General features: G+C 41.7%; 1 protein-coding gene and 1 long non-coding RNA gene across 8 annotated transcripts in view; both read right to left on the minus strand.

The window, feature by feature from the left end:
* PWWP2A (PWWP domain containing 2A) overlaps positions 1-10,620 on the minus strand; it is a 33,480-nt gene extending 22,860 nt beyond the window's left edge. For 6 of the 7 annotated variants that reach the window (XR_016513335.1, XM_090288518.1, XM_090288520.1 and 3 more), the window contains exon 1: positions 9,986-10,620. Coding sequence is in view for 6 of the 7 variants with exons in the window: in XM_090288518.1 (XP_090144644.1) it covers positions 9,986-10,557 (572 nt within the window). In the remaining variant the exon portion in view is untranslated. Of the gene's footprint in view, positions 1-8,640; positions 9,101-9,985 lie in introns of those variants that run through there. The other variant, XM_090288517.1, reaches the window with a different exon arrangement.
* A 1,068-nt stretch (positions 10,621-11,688) lies between these two features.
* Positions 11,689-22,180, minus strand: part of LOC150000948 (uncharacterized) — a 41,917-nt gene continuing 31,425 nt past the window's right edge. The window contains exon 4 of the long non-coding RNA XR_016513590.1: positions 11,689-12,210. This is a non-coding gene — a long non-coding RNA (uncharacterized LOC150000948). The remainder of the gene's footprint in view (positions 12,211-22,180) is intronic.

Consider the following 22,180-nt stretch of genomic DNA (forward strand, 5'->3'; position numbering starts at 1 on the left):
TCAATTTCTCTAATGAGACCTTAATATTCTCTTCATGACAAAGACCAAAATTTCCTTAAAAAAGCCATCTGGGAAGAAAAGACTGAGAAATATCTCCCACCCTCCACTTGCAAGCAACGCCTAGTCATCTCATCCCTAGTAAAATATAAATGCCATCCTCCCTTATTAATTTAAAGGGTACAGTTATACTTCACCAGTATTACCTGACGTTTCTAGATTCTTTCAAGTATTTTAAAGATGCAGATTACGCTGTAGCCCACAATAATGACAGGATCTAGGTTGACTGGCTGTTCGAGCCAACCCCTATGAAGTGACTATACCAGCTGCTGTCACATTCCTCCTAGTTCTGCCACTCAGTAGCACTTCATGATAGTTAATGCTTACACAGCACTTACTATGTGGCATGCACCATTCTAAGTATGTACTCATTTACATTAATTGATAATCATGCAACCACCCTATTAAAGTACTACTATTATCCCCATTTTATAGCTGAATGAACTAAAAACAGAGAGTGTTAAGTGATCTTCCCAAGACGACATGACTAATAAGAAACAGAGCACTGACACATACAAGCAGTCAGCTCAAAGTCAGGTTTGTAACTACTGCATCCCGCATTTTCTCCTCCACCCAACTTTCCCAGTAAGGCCGTGGGGCAGCTGTCCCCGTGCTCCTTCCTGAATCCACGGATGTACGCAGGCTTCAGATTTCATGATTGTTCTGGTTTGCAAAAGATAATAAGCACTCTATTATCAAGCATGTTAATATTTCACTAGTAAAATTTAAAATCATTTACACTAAACTGAACAAATAGATCTAACAGCCTCACATAATTTCAGGTCATGTTAGGTTTCTTTGCCACCAAAAAAGTAACAAAGTTCCATTTTCAGAGCTTTCAGATTTTGAAATTGCAGTTAAGTAACTTGATAGAATTGTGATCAAGATTAAAGAATGCACAAAATTGCTTACCATAGGGCCTAGTGCACAATAAGTAGGCACAATATATGGTAACTGTTACTCTATTAAAAATTAAAATGCATTAGATTTTATTACTTGTAAGTGAATGAATGATGTTTTTTAATTAAAAGCCCCATGTATTACAAGGGCAACCTGCAAGGATATGGTACCCAAATAGGTGAGAAGGGAGGATGATGTTAGCAACATAAAAAGATAGCATTCACCAACTATAAACAATTCCAAGAAAGAGCTTCATAAGTTAATGGGTGGGGAAGAGGGCTGCATGAGAACATCTCTCTGACCATAAAATTCACTCAATCTTTTAGAAAGTCTATTCAGTCCTCTTGAATATCACATACAGCTTTTGAAGGTGGAGGGGAAAAAAAAATCTAATAATGTAGATTTCAAGCTCCCAATTATGTACCTTCTAATAATCTTCTTTAAGAGCTTAACTGATAACTAGGTTTGAAAATAAAAATGAAAACTACAGAGAGAGAAAACACTTATGTTTCAGTCCTCCTAAAAGCAAAAATAGTAATAATATCTGTATAGTTCAAATTACAATAGTAAGTTCTTTTAAAATAATCATCCAGCCCTGACCAGTGTGGCTCAGTAGGCTGGGCATCATACTGCAAAGTGAAAGGTCGCCAGTTCGATTCCTGGTCAGGGCACATGCCAAGAGGCAGGTGATCGATGTTTTTCACCCTTTCTCCCTGCTTCCCCCCTCTCTCTAAAAAATAAAATTTTTAAAAAATATATTTTAAGTAACCATCCAAAAAAACTGGTAATAGCCACAAAAGTGCGAAATATTTTTACAAGCAGACACATCCTGACTCACTTTTGTACATCACTTAGAGCAACATACTTGACGTTTTCCCAGAAAATGAACACTGCAATAAAAGGGCCTTTTAAATTATTAATGTAAATACTCATCAGTTTTCAAACAATTTAATAGAATTCCCTTGATCCTGGTTCTAAGATCCAGTAAGCAGTTTAAAGTACATAGAAATCATAATGGAAACATAGGAATTGTTTCCCATGTTTCCATTATGACTTCTACATACTTTTAATATTTCTTTTGCTATTATATTCTATAGGGTCCACCACACAGAAATCTTAAGTATTTCTCAACAGATGAACATTTTTTAAAAAGGGAATGTAATCAATTTATTTCATGATCCCTATTTTACCAAAAAAGAAAGGTTGTTCAGCAACTTACTATATTTTATTCTTTAAAATCCTTTTCCAACCCAGTCATCCAGCACTTAAATTTACGCCAGTCTTGTGCTCCAGGAGCTCCAGTCTAACTCTTCTCAAGCACAAGCGACTCCAGTGCTGCCAGGGCCAGGCCAGCTGAGGCCTAACCAATGGTTATCTCACTGAAGACCCAGGACCATACACGAAGAAGAAATCCCATTTACAACATGTCCAAAGAGGTCACTAACTGCAGTTCACATTTTCAAACCAGCAGCTGTTGCCTGGTTGAGCAAGGGACAGAGCTCTATCAACCTACCAAGATGACTCACCACCAAAATCACAAGCTAAAATGCTAATGATAAAATATAGTTAAGTGTATTATAACAGGGCTGTTTTCAAATCTTACAGGTCTATCATTCAAAAAGGCATCATCAATATACCTACCAATATTTACCACTTTTATTTTAGGCAATTTACTTAAATCTCTCTGAGCCTGTGTCTTTTATCTGTGAAACAGGATTAGAATTTATTTCATTGGTTGTTCAGAGTAAAATGAAACAATGTATACAAAGTTGCTTGGCACAGTGCCTGCATAAGAGTAGAATATGCTGAGTAGCTATTATTAATTACAGAAAGTAAAGCTTGGCAACCTTCTCACATGTTAGGGATATGAGGAAAAGTGAAAGCAAGTATTACACATGCAAGTTTTACAAAGCTAAAAACCACTATTCTGCAGTCAAGTGACTATATAAAATTGGTTCGAAGGGGCCCTGGCCAGGTGGCTGTTAACTGGAGCATCGACGCATGCACCAAGGGGTTGAGGGTTCGATGCCAGGTCAGGGTGCGTGCCTTTATTGCGGGTTCAATCCCTGATTGGGGAGTGTATGGGAGGCAAGCAATCAACGTCAATGTTTCTCTCTCTACCCCCACCTTACTCTCTCTAAAATCAGTGAATGTATCCTCAGGTGAGGATTTGAATTTTTAAAACAAAAACAAAACACAAAAAACTTTTAAATATTGGTCCAAGGAGAAAGAGAGGAAAATTACGGTCTACCTAAATTTTTAGTGGGCAACCAGATTGAAGAAACTATTTGCTAGTTTAATAACCAGTTCTGTAACAAGGACCTACAACTGCCACCCAAGTAGCCCATCCCCACATGCATAGCTTCTTTGCAATTACTGTACATCCATTTGAAAGTAACCAGTGACTTATAAAACAGGTTTAACAAAGTTATTATTCTACTATTTTGGCAAAACCACCCCTTACACCCTAAAAAATCGATTATCTCCAAATATGCCCTGAGAATCACCTGCATCAGAATCACCTTGTTAAATATGCAATGTGAGGTAGAGGGTCTCAGAAGTCTTGTGCACATTTTGAGGCCCACTGTCCAAGTTTTTAAGCAAAAATATTCTTTATTAAATCTGTCCAGAGTGTAACTGAACCTCCACTCAACTTTCTTGAAAGATCTGCCCCAGAGCAAGCTCTGTTCTTCTGGTAATGTGTGCCTGAATTAATTTGGGAATTTAAGAACAGGGCCAATAAATATCAAGAAATAAGGATATACCTTATAGGCACAAGTAACCACTAAGGACATCTTTCAGTTTCTTATCAGTGTGAAATTAACTCGGCCATAACAGAGAAGATGAGCACACAACACACAGCCTCTTAAAAAACCCCCACAGGAGAACTGACCTTAGGAAGATTAAACCTAGTTGCACTGAGAGCATAGAACACAGTGTATGTTCTTATTTACACCAACCCACACACAAAGGCTGAAAATTAACCTTATTAGAAATCCCAAATCCAATAACACATGGCTGGCATAGTTTGTGGATAACACATCTAATTATCTAGTTTATACAATTTAGTTATAAAATTTATTTTTAATATCGTGTTACAGGATTCTTTAAACTCAAATTCAAACTAGGTTTTTAACATTGAATGACTAATCACTTCCAAAAAAATTATCAGTCCAACATGCAATCCAAGAGCTCACTCTCAATACAATGTATACACACTGGCATGGTAGTGGGTGTCCTACAAGCTGTTGGGCCGGAAAGCGTTGGGCACTTTCCTCTGTGCTATTGTACTGCCTGAGGACTTTATCAGCAAGCACCTTGAGATATGAGCAGAATAATCGCCAAAAAATATTTAGGTGTTTTAAATATGTACAATTCAACACAATCATTTAAGCATACTACTTGAGAGCCTCAATTCTCAACCTGGATGCTTAGTATAAGCTACTGATACCACTACTCACTGCTTCACCAGAATGGCTGTATATTTTTCCCACCAAAAGTAAGGCTATTGCACCATACGTTTCATGGTCTCTGTAAAGAAAAAAAACCATTGTCTTGGTTTGTATTTCCTTTAAAAAAAAAAAGTAAATTTTCTACAGATTGCTTTAAGAACTTAGTGGAACATGAAGTTTTCTAAAGAAATTACTTCAATTCTTTTTAATGCAACAGTATGCCACCTACACACACACCGAGTCAATATTTGTAAAAGATCAATTCTGAAATACAACTAACTGCAACCTTCAATGGGCGTGTACCGCAAAATTCAAATGAACAAAGGTTTTTAAGCATCAGCATTTACCTCATGATTCCTTAATTTATATCAGGTCCAAAAATGGAATTCAGAAAGTTTTCAGGATTTCAAAGCCGCTTGATAATTGTTTTTTAAAATATGGAGAAAAGTACTAAACAATTTAAATGATCCATCTGTGTAGAAAGAAAGCATAGGCCCCAGGAAATGCTGTCCCTTCAAGTATGACTGAGAAGGCTGAGAAAACTCTTGCCTTTGCAGGTAATTGTAACTGGTTAAATTTTTCTGTGTTTGGAACTACTCAAGTTGAAGGCGTATTTAAGGGATAGGTCTAAAAGTTTGCTGGCAGGCAAGAGATATCCATATCACTTCTAATGATTCAAAATAAGGCTTTCAAAAGAGGCCCTCACAGGACTGTGGTTTTTTTTCTCCCCTCAGGAGCCAACTGGAGGGGCAAGAACTATCTATTTTAAAAACATAGAAATACACCCAAGGGGATGCAATCAGAAAAAAATCCAGAATGTGGGAAACGCTACCAAACTATGATTTAACAGACTGCAAAGGAATAAAATAGCAAAACTGCAGATGAAAAACGTATGACATTTATCAACCAATTGCAATGTATAAACTTTTACTTAGGACCCCGATTTAAACAAAACGGATGTTGACCAAGATGTTAATTTTGAGATGGATGTGGAAAATGTTAAGCCTGACTAGATATGATATAAAGGAAATGCCATTCTGCTAGGTGTGATAATAGCAGTACGGTTATGGTTTTTAAAGTTCTCATCTTTTTGGAGACCTATACTGTAATACTTGTGGTAAAATGACATGTTTAGGATTTGTTTCAAAATAATCCAGTGGTTGCCCTGGCTGGGGGGCTCAGGTGGTTGGAGTGTCGTTCTGTACACCCAAAGGCTGCGGGTTCAATTCCTGGTCAGGGCACATATGTGAAGCCACTGATGGATGTTTCTCACCCACATCAACGTTTCTCCCTCTCTCTAAAAAAAATCAAAACATATCCTAGAGTAAGAATTAAAAAATTAAAAAATAATCATCATCTAGTGGAGGTGGACATATGATGACAAAAGTCTGGCTAACAGCTGATAAATGTCGAAGCAAGGGTAATATATACATGGAGGGTCATTTCCCATCATAAAGAATTAAACAAAAATTATGGTACAACCACTGATTTATGACTTTTTTTTAAATAATCATTAAGACAGTTTAGCTACTAGCCCTGGACAGGTAAGCTCAGTTGTTTAGAGCAGTGTCCTGATACACTAAGATTGTGGATTCAATCCCCAGTCAGGGCGAAACAATCAACCAATGAATGCATAAATAAGAACAAATTGATGTTTCTCTCTCTCCCTCTAAAATCAATAAATTTTTTTAAAGACAATTTAACAACTTGAAGGAATGCTTATTATATAATGCTAAAGAAACAAATGTACCTATGTCAAAATTTCAAAAACATAACATTAAAGAGAAGGAAATTAATGAATTTATGTGTTAGCTGATTATTTTTATGTTAGTATTACACTATTGTCTGAATTTAGCAGTAGGCAGATAATTTAAACTACCTAAGAAAGCTGGGTATAAAATAGTGGAGCCTAAAATAAACTAGAGAATGCATTGCTCAACTTAAAGACCTTCAGTTTCAAATAAATACTATGATACATAAAATCTGTTTTCACCCGGTAAGTCAAATAGCCTCATTTTTAGGGTCACTTTATCAGCCAAAGCAACCTACACTGAACAAAGGAGGAGGAAGTAACAATCAAAGCAGGATGAGACAGGAAAACCAGATCAACTGATTACCCTATTCACTGTACATATATATAAACGGAGACAGTTTATTTGCTTGTTTATGCTTAAGTGACCTGCCTAAAGTCAAAACAAATTAGCCTCAGAAGAACTAGAGACTGGAGCTCAGAGAGGCACAGATTTACCCAAATTCACAGTTGGAGGCCAGTACTAGAACCCAAGTACCTAACACTGTATAGATCTATCTACTATTTAGTACCACTTTTCTTTCTGTTTTTTCAATTGCTTGTGTCCTGCTCCTTTTTTTCACAAAAAGAGTCTCCTCAAAAATGTGTTATTCGCCCTGGCCAGGTAGCTCCATTGGTTAGAGCAGGGTCTTGATATGCCAAGGTTGTAGGTTCAATCCCCAGTCAGGGCACATACAAGAAACAACCAATGAATGCATATATAAGTGGAACAACAAATCAGTGTTTCTCTCCCCCTGAAACAATAAATACAAAAAAAGATAAAGTGAAAAAAAAATGTGTTCTTCAATCAACTAACTCTAAAATTAAGGCAAAAAAAATACAATGACAAAAAAGTTAAGAATGTCAAATGCTTAACAAAAGCAGCCACCTGATCAATCCACATGTATGTGAAATCTTGTAATATAGGATCAAATGCTTTCTACACAGCTAACAATTCTTCCAACTTTAAAAGATATATGTGTACATGCATAATGTTAGAATAAAATAATTAATAAAAGCAGTAACTGGCCTTTTTCAGACTGAAGAAAAGTACACACACATTGATGCGCTTAGTAGTCTCCCAAGTGTTAATTTTTTTCTGACTATCACGGAACAGGCAAGAACCAAATCTTCAGAGCCTACTAAGCATTCCAATATACAGCTAAGGAAATGGGGAGTCTCCAGGCAGAAGGCTCCATGGTTATTAGCCAATAAAAATCTGCTTGCCTCTAACACCCATAGTAGCCTTTGGATCACACCCCATACTGATACTGAAATCAAGATAAGCACTAAATTTCAGAAATATGCAATTTTTTACTTACTACTTACAAGAAAATTTGCCAGCCCAACTAACTTTTTAACATGAAAATAGAAGTATAGGCTTTTTAGATTCAGATCAACCTATAACTGAATCCTTATTTTGTCATTTATAAGTACTGGCCAAATGAAATGAATCTCAATTTCCTCCCATATAAATGAAAATACCATGAGCTATAAAGACTAACTAAAGCATGTGGTCCAATATCTGATGCATAATAGGAACTCAATAAGAAGCTCTTACTTTACCTAAAGGTTTAATTCAATGGCCAATTCAAACAGGATGCAAACTGTTTTTAAAGCTGCTGATGACTACAAGCACGGTCTTGGTAGGCTGTAACAGGCAGTTTCCTGGATCAGCAGCGAACCCCAAAAGTGTACATGGAAGTACGCAATCAAAATAAGCACAGATTACAAGATATACTGGCAATTTTATTTTTCCAAATTTATTAAATTATGAAAAAGGGATATTCAGTTATTCAAGCCCTGATCCAATAATAATTCCTTGAAGTGCTAAATTTTAAAAAACCTGTGTTTCATTTCCTCACCACTCCTACAATGCGTGCCTCCCATGTAAATTAATAAGAGGCAGAAACTGTGTCTAATACATATGCAGGTCCATCTCGGAGACACTGTAGTTCAGTTACAGCCCACTGTAATAAAGCGAGCATCACAATGAAGCAGGTTGTAACCTGGTTTACTGGTGGAGGGTTTTGCCTTCAGTTTCTAAGAAAAGCAACACCTGTGGAGCGCAATGGAGGAGGAATACCTAGGAGTGTCTCACACACAGATGTGCCCAATAAAGTTTTGTTGAATGAAAAGTTGTTTCCCTTAATGGCATGTTAAAAATTATTTATTAACCTTTTACATTCTGTTTTGAAGTGAAAGTATTTTTAATACTTTTTAATGCTTTCACTTCAAAACAGTAAAATGTAAAAGGTTAATAATAAAAGTAGCCTTCCCAACAGAAGAAATTGCTGTTTATAAGAAACTGTTAGCAAAATAGACCAAAACTGGAAAATAAATTGCAATTCTCTAACAAAAAAATTTTAAAAATAAAACGCCAACACACGAGCACCTCAAAACAGGAAAGCAGCATCCATTCCAGTTCTAGGAACAACTTACCTTTTTGCACCTTCCTTTTGCAGATTTGAAATCCAGATTCTCACACAATCTCCGGCCATCACTTCTGTTTGATCCAATAGCATACACACTATCAAATCCCTCTTTCACTATAAATACATCAGTAGAAAGCACACTGGTCTTAGGAGGCTTTCTAACTACGAAAACAAAAGTGCAAAAGTCCTAAGTCAGCTTTTTTTCAATACTGGGATTAAAACAACGTGCGTAAATCATTGTAAAGGCTCCCCATCTTTTTACCCCAAACATCGTACTTCGAAATGTATTTCAAGTAGATTTCTTTTTTTTTCCTCAAAATGGGAAAGAACTCTTGTGCCTTGATGGGAGGGCAGAAGTTAAAAGTGAAATGAGCTAAAATACACCGTTTCCACACAGGTGAAATACCATCAGAGCGTGTGTGTGCTGTTGCAGGAAACAGAACAGACAGCCGTGAATGGGAGTCTGCACTTCATATCTGCAAAAGAAGAGTAAAAAGGTTAATTTCACTCTAGACGCGGGCTATCTTCTTCTTTACCTGGTAAAGCAATGCCCACGGACGCTTGTTAAAAGAGGGAAATGTGCTGGCTAAGAGCGCGGTTTGGGGCTGAACTCAGCGACCTTCCTGTCCTTATTACATGAACGTAAACTGTATCTACAGTATTAGAAGCCGGTATTCGAACACTTACACCACACCATCTTGATATTCAAGGTATTTTTTAAAAATTAGATCTTTCCTTTAGACTCTCCTTAAAACTACCGTCATGATTAGCCAAGTGTGTCTCCTGTTGATCAATTATCTAAGGAGAATTCGTGCTAACAGTTCAGGATAACCGTCAAAAGGCTCGTTTTAAATAAATGCTCTTCCCCCGTGAACAGTGACAGGTAACCTCTGGGACACCCCAGGGCGCGCTCCCGCTTTCTCCCACCTCATCGAAGCTTAATTTGGGAACAGAAGTTCCTCTCGGACCATCTCCCCAGCCCAGCACCCCGTTCCCCGCAAAAACCCCTCGTATTTTGCACGAACCACCCCCTCCCTCGCCCCAGTGCGAGTGAGCCGCGCGGAGGGCGACAGGTGAGCGGTGAGACCCGCGAGCCCGCGGTGACACGCCTGCTCCCCCAACCGGTGTCACACCTGCGCTGGCAGGCGCTCACCTGTGCAGGGACCGCCCTCTCCCGGGCTCGCGCGCCTGCCCCACTCGGAACGCGCGCCACGCGGGACCCGAGGGCGGTGCTGGCAGCGGGACACTGGGATGGAGGCAGGCGGGGTGAAGGGGCCGCCCAGGCACACACCCTCCCCGGGGACCGAGCGGACCGGGGCGCCCAAGGGGCGTGGTGGGGGTGGGCGAGGTACCTTTTGGACAGATCCATGAGAACCCCGGAGAAGAGCTTCTCCCCTAGGCGGAACGACACGACGAGCGCGTCCTCAATGATGTGGTCCAGCGTGACCCGCACCTCCGAGCCGGGGATGAGTTGCGACACGGCCGAGTCCCCGCCCGCGGGCGGCACGAGCGCCGGCGTTGCGGGCTGGGGCAGCGGCGGCTCCTGGCGCTCCTCGGGAGCCGGGGGCTGCTCGGGCGACGGTGCTGGGGAAGGTGGAAGGTCGGGCCCTTCCTGAGGGGCGGCTGCCGCCGGCTCTACCACCCGGGCGGGCAGCTTCTCCTCAGCCTCCAGCTCCGGCCCCGCCGCCTCCGGGCTGCGGGCGAGCTCCCGCGGCGGCGAGAGCGGAGGCTCGTCGGCCTGAGGGGAGGACTGCTGCACGTCGGCCTCGCCGTCCGGCACAGATGCTTCAGTGGCCGTGACCGGCAGGGTGTCAGTACCGGCCTCGCTGCCGGGGATGGGCTCCATCTCCGGCTCGGCCTCGCCGGCGCCCCCCTCCCCGGGGGACGCTGCTGTCGCTGCCGCCTCTGCAGCCACGGCCGCCATTTTCTTCCTGGCTTCTCCCTCCTCCAACTCCGGCTGCAGCGGTGGTGGCGGCAGCGCTGCTTGGTTCCCTAGGCCTTCCCCTCCCTCCCGCGAAGAGTTTCGTCCCGCCCTTTCACTGATGCTCGTTATTGGCACCGCGCCATTGGTTCCGTCCTACACTCCTCCCTCGCATCTGATAGTCCATTGGCTAGATCCGGACGTCTATTTTCCAGTCAGTCCATCCCTCCCATGCAGAGTAGGAACTTCCCATTGGCCAGAGGAGTTGTCAAATGTCGAATCGGAGTGGAAGAGTGGAAAGGCGGGCTCAAAGTGGGTGGGATAAGCCAAAAGCTGAGCCATATACTTATCGCTTCTTTCTATTGGCTAGATGAGGAAATAAAATTTTAGGGTTGGCCTACGCTCCTGCCCGTTATCAGCCAGGCTTTCAGAGGTGGGAGAAGGGAGGGAATCACGTGGCTTGTTGGTTCTTTCAAAGGCCACCGAAGGGAGGAGTAACAAGCGAATGCAGGAGGGAAACTGCTTCCCAAGAATCCCTGCGCAGAGGTCCTTATAATAAATGTTATTTCTAGGCGCGGACCTGCTTGCGGCTGCTTGTGGGCATGACAAGTTTCCTTGGGAATTAAAACTAAAGTTTGAAAATAATTCTACACTTTTTGAAAAACAGTTTTTGGGTTCCTTTTATGCCAGGCACTGTGCTAGATGCTGAGGATAAAAGATGTGCAAGACATTATAACCTCATGGTTAGCCATTCTTGCCTCACACAAGGAGTGTTTTCTTTGACTTCACTTTCTAGGAAAATGCTAATGTAAAGAGGAGGGCCACCAGACACAATGGATTAAGCCAGCAATTTTCAATTTTTTAATCTCATGGCATACATAAACTAATTACTAAAATTCTGAGGCACACCAAAAGATACATTTATTGCTGATCTAACCAAAAAATAGGTATAATTTTGATTCAGTCACAGTGAATGACTATTGTTCTGTTGGCTGTTGTCTTTTTTTTTTTTTTTTTTTTTGACAAGGGAAAAGGGTCAGTGCCCCTGACTAAAAAGTCAGGTATTACATGTTTTAAAAGTTCTTAAAAAAAAAAAAAAATTCTTGTAGGACACTGGTTGAAAATTGATGGATTAAGCTGATGAAAATTCCAGAGAGTAGTCTGAGGCATTATTGGGCTTCCACATCAACACTGCTTATTCTCTCAAAAATTACCCTGGCTGGTGTGACTCAGTGGATTGAGCACTGACCTTCAAACCACAGGGTCTCTGGTTTGATTCCTAATCAGGGCACATGCCTGGGTTGCATGGGTCCCTGGTTGGGGGTGCTCAAGAGGCAACCCCCACATTGATGTTTCTTTCCCTCTCTTTCTCCCTCCTTTCTCCTCTCTAGAATAAATAAACAAAATCTTTTTTAAAAAAATCACAGGAAACTATGTGCGCCTGGTTTCTTGCATAAATGTTTTTTCTTTCCTGGTCTCTCCTCTGCCACAGATACAAAAAGTGCCTCTCTTCAGTGTTGTAATGCTCCAACTTCTCTACTATTACTTCAGGTCTCTTGATTTGCAGGTCTGGAAGAAATTACTGAATGCATTTCTCTCAAATTGCACTTCAGAGTTGGTGTTCTCTCCAGAAGAGATTGTAGTCACTGAGAATTCCTACAGGAGGGAGAGGAGAAAAGTTACCAGCATTAAAGAGAGTAAAAAATAAAATTCTAAAGAATTACAGCTAACATGTGGGTACCTACTATGTAGCAGATCCTGGACAGACACTTAGGATACCATCTCATTTAATCTTTACAATATTCCTATGAGCCAGGTACTATTATTATACCCATTTTATAGATAAAGAAATTGAGGCTCAAAGATGGGGCCCAAGGTCATTCAGCTAGTAAGTTGCAGAGTCACAATCCAGGTTTACCATGAAAGGACTGAAAATAGCAAAAAGTAAATATCACCATATGCTCAGACGTTTCGAGCCACAGAACTCTTGGGAAGAGGCCAGTAGGAAATCCCTGGCAGGGCATAGTTCAGCATTTCCAGAGTAACAGAAGGAAATGAATTTACTAAGTGTCCAATCTGTGCCAATGATTTTCCCATAAGCTCTCATTTTTAAAAGTCTTCTTTCTCTTTTACAGATAAAAGAAACTGACCTTAGCCAGGTTAAGGATTTTTTAAAGGTCACAGAGATGGCTAGCAGCAAATCCTATCTAACCCAGGTCTTTCTAAATGCATCACTGTTTCACTCATTCATTTACTGAAAAATTGTTTCTCTCCTGCAGGCCTTATGCCAGCAGTAAACACACATGGACCCCTCCTTACAGGGTTTTTACCATGGTTACTTTGTATATAGTTCACCGTTATCTATTAACTAAACATAACACACAGTTCTATGAGACTCCTAGACCCACACTGAGTTTTCACATTGTATAATCCCTCCACAGGGAGAAAAATACAGTTCGGGTCCTAGGACCTTATTACTTCTTGTAGCATAATACATTGCAAAACACTGAGATGAATCATTTAAATTAAGGATTTACGGCAAATTGTGGCATCCCAAGTCACCCTCCTAAATCATCTTTTCATTCTGCAACTCAAGAGCTTCTCCTAGCTCTCTCTGTTCACATCAAGTGTACCCTCCTCTGCTTGTCTTTCAAGGCCCTCTGTGCTCTATTCTATCTTTCAAGGTCTGTTTTCTGCTACTCTTCGAGCTTTCTATTACTGGAAAGATCTGGTCATGAATTTTTTTCATCCATTTATTCCACAAATAAATATTGAAGGCCTACTATGTGTCAGATACTGGGCTAAGGAGGCAGAAGTCATGCAGAAAAAAAACATGAAAGACTTAGTACCTGGCCTTCTGGGGTTTATTTTTCTGGTTAAGAAGTTAGAAAATAAGTAAGAAAGAAACAAGATGACTACAGATTGTGCGCAGTGCCTTAAAAGAAATAAACAGGGTGATAGGGAATAGCTGGGGGGAGGGGAAGAGAATGACTACTTTAGATAAGGTGTTCAGAAAAGACTTAACTGAGGACAAGCCATTTTAGCTAAGATGCAAAGGATAAGGAGGCATCTTCTGACACTGATGAATATTTGGGTCAAAAGGAACAGCAATTACAAAAGTCCTGAGGCAAAGAAGTCTTATTCCAGAAATGGAAAGGAGACCAGTGTGATTGAAGAAAAACAGCAAGATAAGTAGGTGAGTTAAGATTAAAAAGGAAAACAGGAACCAAATCATGTTTTATGCACTACAGATACAAAAACAAGAGATACTGCCCTGAGTTTTAAATCTAGTGAGAACCCAGCTTTCATAAGTGTCGTTATATCCTGGTCCCTTCTGTATTCAGCCTCCTCCTGGCATAGAATCAGCAGAGGAGGCCTTTGGTATTCGCGCAGTGGATAGTCACGTGGTATTTGTGGCTGGATAGTTAGCTGAATGAACGGAGGAGTGAAGGGATGGTTGGATGGTGTCTTAGTCTGTTCTGGCTGCTAGAACAAAATACCACAGACTTAGTGGCTTATAAACAACAGAAAATTTTTCTTTTTTAAAAGATTTTATTTATTTACTTCTAAAGAGATGGAAATGGAAGGAGAAAAAGAGGGAGAGAAACATCAATGTATGAGAGATACATCAATTGGTTGCCTCTCATACGCCCCCAACCAGGGACCTGGCCCATAACCCAGGTTTGTGCCCAGACCAGGAACCAAACCAGTGACCATTCTTTGGTTCACAGGCTGGCGCTCAGTCCACTGAGCCACACCAGCCAGAGCAGAAGTTTATTTCTTACAGTTCTGGAGGAGGGAAGTACAAGATCAGAGCACCAGCATAGTCAGATGACAGCCCTCTTTCAGGCTGCAGACTTCTCTTTGTATACTTACATGGCAGGAAGGGGCAAGGGAGCTTTCTTGCCCCTTTAGAAAGGCATTAATCTCATTCATGAGGCCCTGCCTTCATGACCTAACCACCTTCGAAGGCCCCACCTCCTAATACTATCAACTTAGAGATTAGGATTTCAACATATAAATTTTGGAGGGACACAAACATTTAGACCATAGCAGATGGATAGTTGGTTGGTTGATTGAACAGATCATTGAAGGGATGGATGGATGGATGGATGGATGGATGGATGGATGAATGGATGACAGGGATAAGAAATCCGGCTGACTACTCAAGTACATCCTCACTGTCACAAGCAGACTTTGACCTCAAGCTCTGCAGATAATACTATAGTTTGGTGACTAAAAACCCAGAGAATGGAAATGAATGAACCTGCCTGTGACTCCCAGGTGGCCTCTGACACGATCTTAGGCAAGTTGCTTGAACTCTGTTTCCTAATTTATAAAAAATTTTAATAACTTTCTATTAGGTTAGTGTGTTTGTTTTTAAATTATGTAACATATATAAAGTACTCAACATAGACCCTAAATCATCATAAGTGGAGCTCAATAATTGTTAACAGCCAAATCTAGAAATTCAGTCTCATCATTCATAGTATCTGGGATTGATCACTCTCCAGGGTTCTAACTCCCAATAACCAAATTTGTGAAAGACTAAGTAGGCCCTGGATAGGTTGCTCAGTTGGTTAGACAGTTGTCCAGATACGCCAAGGGTACAGGTTCTATCCCCAGTCAGGACACATACAAGAATCAACCAATGAACGCATAAATAGATGGAACAATAAGCTGATGTTTGTTTGTTCTTTCTCTCTCTCTTCAATAAATAAAATAATTTTTAAAAAACTAAAAACCCAAACACTGGGGTGTTGGTTCATAAAGCAGGATAAATATCTCTAATTGTAACTTAGTAAGGTTTTGCTTCATTTTGTTTGTTTTGATTTTTAGAGAGAGAAAGGGTCTCTCTCTGTCTCAAGACTAAAATCAAGACGCCAGCAGGGGTTGCAGTCTCATCTGAAAGCTTCACTAGAGAAGGACCCATTTCCAAGCTAATTCACATGATTCTTGGCAGGATTCAGCTCCTTCGTGGCTATTGGCCAGAGGATGCCATCAGCCCGTTGTCACGTGTGCCTCTCCATAGAATAGTTCACTAGTTACAGCTTGCTTCAGCAGAACAAGAGCAGGAGAAGAGCCAGAGAGAAATAGTGCAAGAAAGAGAGAAGACACAATCTTTTATAGCCTAATCTCAGAAGAGGTATCCCCTCACGTGTGCTGTATTTTGTTCAGAAGTGAGCCACTCGGTCCAGCCCAACACAAGGAGAGAACATTATGCAAGGGCATGAGTACCAAGGGATAGGGATCATCACACAATTTAAAGAATTTAAAATATATATATTTCAGATATTTCCCCCCAACCTCCCCCCCACACTCCTCCATAGACTCTGCTAAATGCCTTTTAGCTCATACCACCTGTTCCCTAGTAACAAATTCTCACTTCAACCTGGCATGTGGAAAAGGCCATCATATTTTAAAGGTAAATACTAATATTGAGGAAAATCTGTATAAGTAGAGTCATCATTAATCCAACCCCACAGTTTAAACTGATCTTAGATTCTAAACACCCCTGATTGAATTCACCCCCTCAAAAATTTTCTAAGAATGTTTATTTACTTGACATTCCTTTCAGTTGGGTTCTCCCATGATTTCCAATGTGGTAGCTATTAGATTATTAGACCCAAAATAAGGACCTTATTTTATAGCTTCCTTAGCATTGTGCTGGGCCAAGTAATAATACCCAATATTAATCAAGTGCTTACTTCATATCAGGTATTAAATCAATTAAACCTTATTATAGCCCTATGAAGTACATCCCGTAATTATCACCAGTACAGATTTAGGAAACTGAGGCACAGAGATGTTAAGTAAGTTGCCCAAGGTCACACAGCAAGTAAGTATAGGTACCAGAGAGTAAAACCTACTTGCTCATTGACTACAAAGAGCTCTGTTCCCATGATTTTACTGGGAAGGCTGTCATTTACTCTGACAGCCTTATGTGAAGCCTTCTGAAAAATGGGTGGAAACCTCAGCTAAAGAGATACATGTGATCTGAGAGCCATCCTTGAAAAACCACAAACCCAAGATCATTTGGACAGAACTGTTTCTGTGTCATCACAGCTCCTCTCTGGTTTGGTTTTCTCATCTGTAATATGGGGATGATGATAATCATCTCTACCTCAGATAGGTGCTGTGAAAGTTACCCTAAACTGGATCATGACTGTGCAGCAGTAGCTATTCTCATTATCCCTCCCAGAGATCTGGAGGCCTGAGTGGGAGCGTGGAGGTGATTTGGTTCATCCGATGCAAAATCTGAGCCACAGGCCGAGGGCCAAGCACTGGTCTTTGCATTACTTCATGGCTGTTCACTTCCAAGTGGCTACTTCAGTTATTCCTCTGACTGCACAGTTGCTACACATACAAATACAAAAATGACCTGAATAGTCACTTCTAAGTGGCTCTTATTCTTTTTTTTTTAAAACCAAATTCTTTCTTTCTGTTTTATTGGTATTTGTTTGCTTTTAACAGCAGAGATTTTTGTAGAAAGGAACGGGGTGTACAGCTATACGCAGGAAAAAAACCTTGTTTAGGTCTGTTGATCACTGTGCCTCTCACAAGTAGCGCCGTGCCTGGCATACAGGAGCCTTCAAAAATGTTTGTGAAATGCATAAGCAAATGGCTCAAGAAGTGAATAGTTATTTTCAGGGGTTTGGGTCTGTGGGTTTTCTTTTCTTTTTGCTCATCTACATGTCCCAGTTTTCCTAATTTTCTCATTTTTCTACAATGAACATGTATTTATTTCTTAAGGGGAAATGTTTGAATTTTTATTTTTTAAACTGATTTGAGAGAGCACACAGGAAACACAGATCTGTTGTTCCAATTATTTATGCATCCCTTGGTTGTTTCTTCTATGTGCCCTGACCTGGGGTCCAACCCTATTGGATTGATGCTTTAACCAATGGAGTTACCTGGCCAGGGCTGTTTAAATTCTTACTTCATCACATTAATACATAAACAAGTGAATAAAATGGAGCCTGGGTAGTCTTGTTTGTGTTTTTTAAAGATTTTATTTATTTATTTATTTTTAGAGAGAGGGGAAGGGAGTGGGGGAGAAAGAGAGGGAGAGAAACATCAATGTGTGGTTGCCTCTCATGTGCCCCCAACTGGGGACCTGGCCAAAACCCAGGCATGTGTCCTGAGAGGGAATGAGCAGGGGACCTTTTGCTTGGGGAACACACCCAACCAACTGAGCCACACCGGTCAGGGCTGGGCAGTCTTGTAATAGGATTTCCAGAGAGCAGGTGAGCAGAGCCCCAAAGCTGACTGGGCTGCTGGGCACGTGGTGAGGAGGGCGGACAAGAGAGCCCCGATCCTAGAACCCGCAGGCTCTCCCAGCCTGCTGTTTCCGCGCTCCTTTGAGTCACATTATTTTTTGCTGTGGTGTGTTTGCTGGGTGAAGACAAGCCGCGTGTCCCAGAAGGGTTTTTCAAGGACTCTAAATGATTCATAAGGAGCTCTTCTCCTGCAGCAGAGGCCAGGGTCTTGGTTTGTTCCGACACACCCGCACCTGCCACTGTCCCTGAACCTCTGCAAGAGACCCCCTTCTCTAGGAGTTGGCGCCTCTATCCAAATCCACTCAGGCCACTGCATCCAGGTCTGTGGAGGCTGACAAAGAAGGGAGGAGACAAGCCATTTTAGGTGTCGTCCTCTCTTTGTTCCCTTGACCTTGAGGCACTTCACGCAGCAGAGCTCGCTGGTGGGGGAGCCTGGCAGAGTGCTGGAATCAAAGACAAGAGACCTTGGAGGGCTCTTGGAGCCCACTCTCGTCCTCTCCCCTTTGGTCACCATAGTGACTTCTCTCTGAAGCCTCACCCCTGTGGTTTTTGCTCGATATTCATTCATAATAAAGCCACCTCTGCATTTCCCACCCACTGGGGAACAGAGCACACCTGCACCGCAGTCATGTGGCTGACAGACTGAGCCTTTAAAACTGTGCATGGTGTATGCACACATGTTTGTGTGTGTGGCGCCGGGGGGCGGGGGGCGTGGAGCAGCCCTCTGCGGTGCAGAGGGAAAGGTCAGAGCTAGAAAGACATTGAGATCTCTCTGGTCCTGTCCCCTTGGTTTACATAGGAGAGGGGACTTGCCAAAGGTTGCTCAGCCCCTCCGAAGGACAGGGCCAACTAGAACGTGGGTGCCGTGACTCCCAGCCAGGCACTCACTGTACCCCATCATACAGGGGCCTGCAGGGCCCACTGGTCTCACCCCAGATTTCCTGACTTATTGACCTTTGGCGCCCAGCACCAGAGTCACATTTCCTGGGACTGTCACTAAAGGTTACCGGAATGTATGGTAATCAGACCTTGACCTCCTAGTGAAAGGCCAGAACTAGAGCTTTTGTAGTGAGACAAAACACTTCCATTCTAGTACAGATTTGCAAGTAAATTAGCTCATTTAATTCTCAAAATTACTCTGCAAAGTGACTATTATTCCCTTTTAAACTGAAAAACTGCAGCTTCAGAGAGTGGTTGAATGTATCAACTGGGAGTCAGGTGAATTTGAGAACTAACTGCAATTTTCTAATGATAAAGCATGGCATAATCTCTCATTAGTATTGGCACTGACTTCAGACTCAGTGACATCTAGTCCTGTCTGTTTCCCTGCTGTGTGACTTTGGACAAGTTACTTAACTTCTCTGAGTCTCCATTTGTAAAAACAGCATAATAAAAGAACGTCTTTCATAGGGTCATTGCGAGGATTAAGTAAAGTAATGTATGCAAATCACTGAGCACCGTGCCTGACACTTAATAAGTAATGTCTATTATTCCAAAATTAGAAAGTATACTCCTGCTAGAACTGCTGGTTATTTACAACAAGAGAAAATCTACATCTCACTTCAGGCTGATCCAGAGCCCAAGGTCTTCCTTTGTGTCGGCCTAGAAACTGAGTACTTGAGGGGAAGAAAACAAAGACATTCTAAAGGGAGGAAAGTGAATTTCATAGCTTGATTTTGCATTTTTAAAACACCCAGACAAGGAAAAGGAAGGGAAGTGTTGTAATTGGTGTCTCTCTATAGCTTTGCTGCTGAAGCCTCCAGGGCTCTGCCGCCCAGCACACTGGCCACCGGCCTCCCGTGATTATTGAACACATGAAATGTGGCAGGTCCATATTGAGACGTGTGCAAGTATGAAATGCATATCAGATCTTAAAGACTTAGTGGGAGAAAACATTATAAACTATCTCATTGATCATTTTTATACTGAGTACATGCTGGAACATTTTAAATAAAATACAGTATTAGAATTCCTGTTACCCGTTTGCTTTGATGTTTTAAATAGGGCTACCAGAAAATTTGCAGTTACGTGCTTGGCTCCCATGGTATATACAAGGCTGAGCTGGTACAGAAAAGTCTAATTCCAGCTCAGATGTAGGGCATCTCCCCGTGTCTCTGTCCTTTACTTCTCACGGCAATATTGTCTGGAAGGTATTGTTATCTACGTTTTACTCCTGGAGGACAACCCTAGGGATGCCAAAGTTTCATTTTGCCAAGTGAGGTTGCCAGAAACCACTATAATCATCACTTCATAAAAGAAAAGCAGTTTTTTGCCCTGGTTGGTGTGGCTCAGTGAATTGAGTTGCCGGCCTGGGAACCAGAGGGTCGCTAGTCCCCGGTTGGGGGCACACAAAAGGCAACCACACATTGATGTTTCTCTCCCTCTCTTTCTCCCTTTCCCTCTCTCTAAAAATAAATAAATAAAAATCTTAATTAAAAAACTTTTTAATACTAATAAAATTGAACATTTTAACTAAGTAAAACAGTGTATTGTCCCCTACAGCTGTATCCCAATAAAAGGAGCTGGCATTTCTTTTTTTTTTTTAAGATTTTATTTGTTAGAGGGAGGAGAAGGGAGGGAGAGAGAGATGTGCGAGAGAAACATTAATCAGTTGCCTCTCATTTGCACCAAACCAGGGACCTGGCCCACGACCCAGGCATGTGCCCTGACCAGGAATCAAAATGGCAACCCCTCGGCTTGAGGACGACACCCAACGCACTGAGCCACACCAGTCAGGGCAAGCCGGCGTTTCAAGAGCTTATTACTTTTGCAATCCCACAAGATCAGCACTGTCATATCCCTATGTAACAGATGAAGAGACCGAGTCTCTGGGAGTCACTTGGCTGTGACAGTGGGGGCTGTAGGAGTTGAATGCATATCGGGTGAGGAAAGGAAGAAAATGTCCTCTGCCCACACGGTTCTTCTGACTAATAACCGAGGAGACATGAGACAGATTAGCAAGAGAAAATAACCAAATGTAATACAGACATAGGCATGGTGACCCCACATACATGAGAGAGTCAAGAGACCCAACAGGCAGGGAAGGTTCAGAGACAGAAAGGGAAACTGAGGCATGTAAGACATTCTGAGCTAGGAGCTAGGGGCTTCGAAGGGTCATTGCAGAAGGATAAGAAGAGCAGATGCTTAGTAAGTAAAGTTTGCCCTGCTATACAGATAGGCCAGAAAGGCTATCTCTGACAACCTCTTGTTGAGGGCAAGGCTCCTAGTTCCGGTTCCTCTAGGTAGTTAAAGGGAGGAGCAGAAGTTTCTCTTGAGCCTGAAGGGAAAACTGCCTTTAGTGCAAAGTAATCTGTACAGTATACCACGGAAGCACATCTTGGGGTGGCTCATTCTGGACCCACACACTGGTAAACTCGAAAGCTTTTTCTCCACCACATCTGCCTCCCCATAATTGTCCCAGGAAGTGACTGCAGTTTGCATTTGGCTAAAAACTGGATGAGTTTTGAGTTTTTGTGGGTTTTTTTTAGACTCTCATTATAGATTCATATCCTTTCCCGCCCCAGTCTGTACTTGAATTTGGGAAAAGGTCATCACAGTTGAAGTGACAGGAGTACTTAAAAAGAGATCAAACACATTTGCCTTCATCCTGCATGAAAATGGAAGAGGGATTTCTTTCTAACCAGCCCCTCTCTTTTGCCCTTCAGGTACAAAATGTCAGGAAGCTCTGGCTACTAATCCAAGCCCACAAAGAAGGCCCTGGTGCCCCACATGCAGTGAAGGCCAGTCTGTAGTTGGGCTTCCTGCCTCCTCCTCCCTCAGACCTCATCTGCATCCTTCCAGGAAGTGCCTGCGGCCCTTGGGGACCAGGGGCTGCCGTGGGATTACCACTCCATGTCAGCCCCTTTACCAGCTGACAGGACTTAGAACCTAGCTCTCCATTTCTGAGTTACAACTGATTTCTGACTTGTCCGCTTCCCCGCTTTGAGCTTTCAGAGCTCAGCCCTTAGGGAGATCTGCCTGACTTCCAAAGCTAAGGGGAAATTGGCTCAGCATTCCGCATTTTCAATTCCAAAGTCCAATCCCGAAGTTGCAGATTTGCAGGCATTAAGGAAGCTGGCATTTTAAAGTCACAAGTGTAAGGGTAATTGAAAAATCAAAAAAGAAAAGAAAAAAAAAAGAATTCTAATCTTTTAATAAATTAAATTTTTTTTAATTTCAAAAAAAAAAAGAAAAACAAGTGTAAGGGGAGGCCATGATAACCTTGCCTTTTAATCATCTTGGGCTTTGTGACGGTGCCTGTTACTTGCTAGGTGCTTTGCAAACATGGTATCATTTAGTCCTCAAGCAACCTAGGAGGTCAGTCTTGTTCATCATACATGTAAGAA

This window comes from Furipterus horrens, unplaced genomic scaffold (assembly GCF_987537825.1).
Source record: "Furipterus horrens unplaced genomic scaffold, mFurHor1.1.pri manual_scaffold_10, whole genome shotgun sequence".
NCBI lineage: Eukaryota > Metazoa > Chordata > Mammalia > Chiroptera > Furipteridae > Furipterus > Furipterus horrens.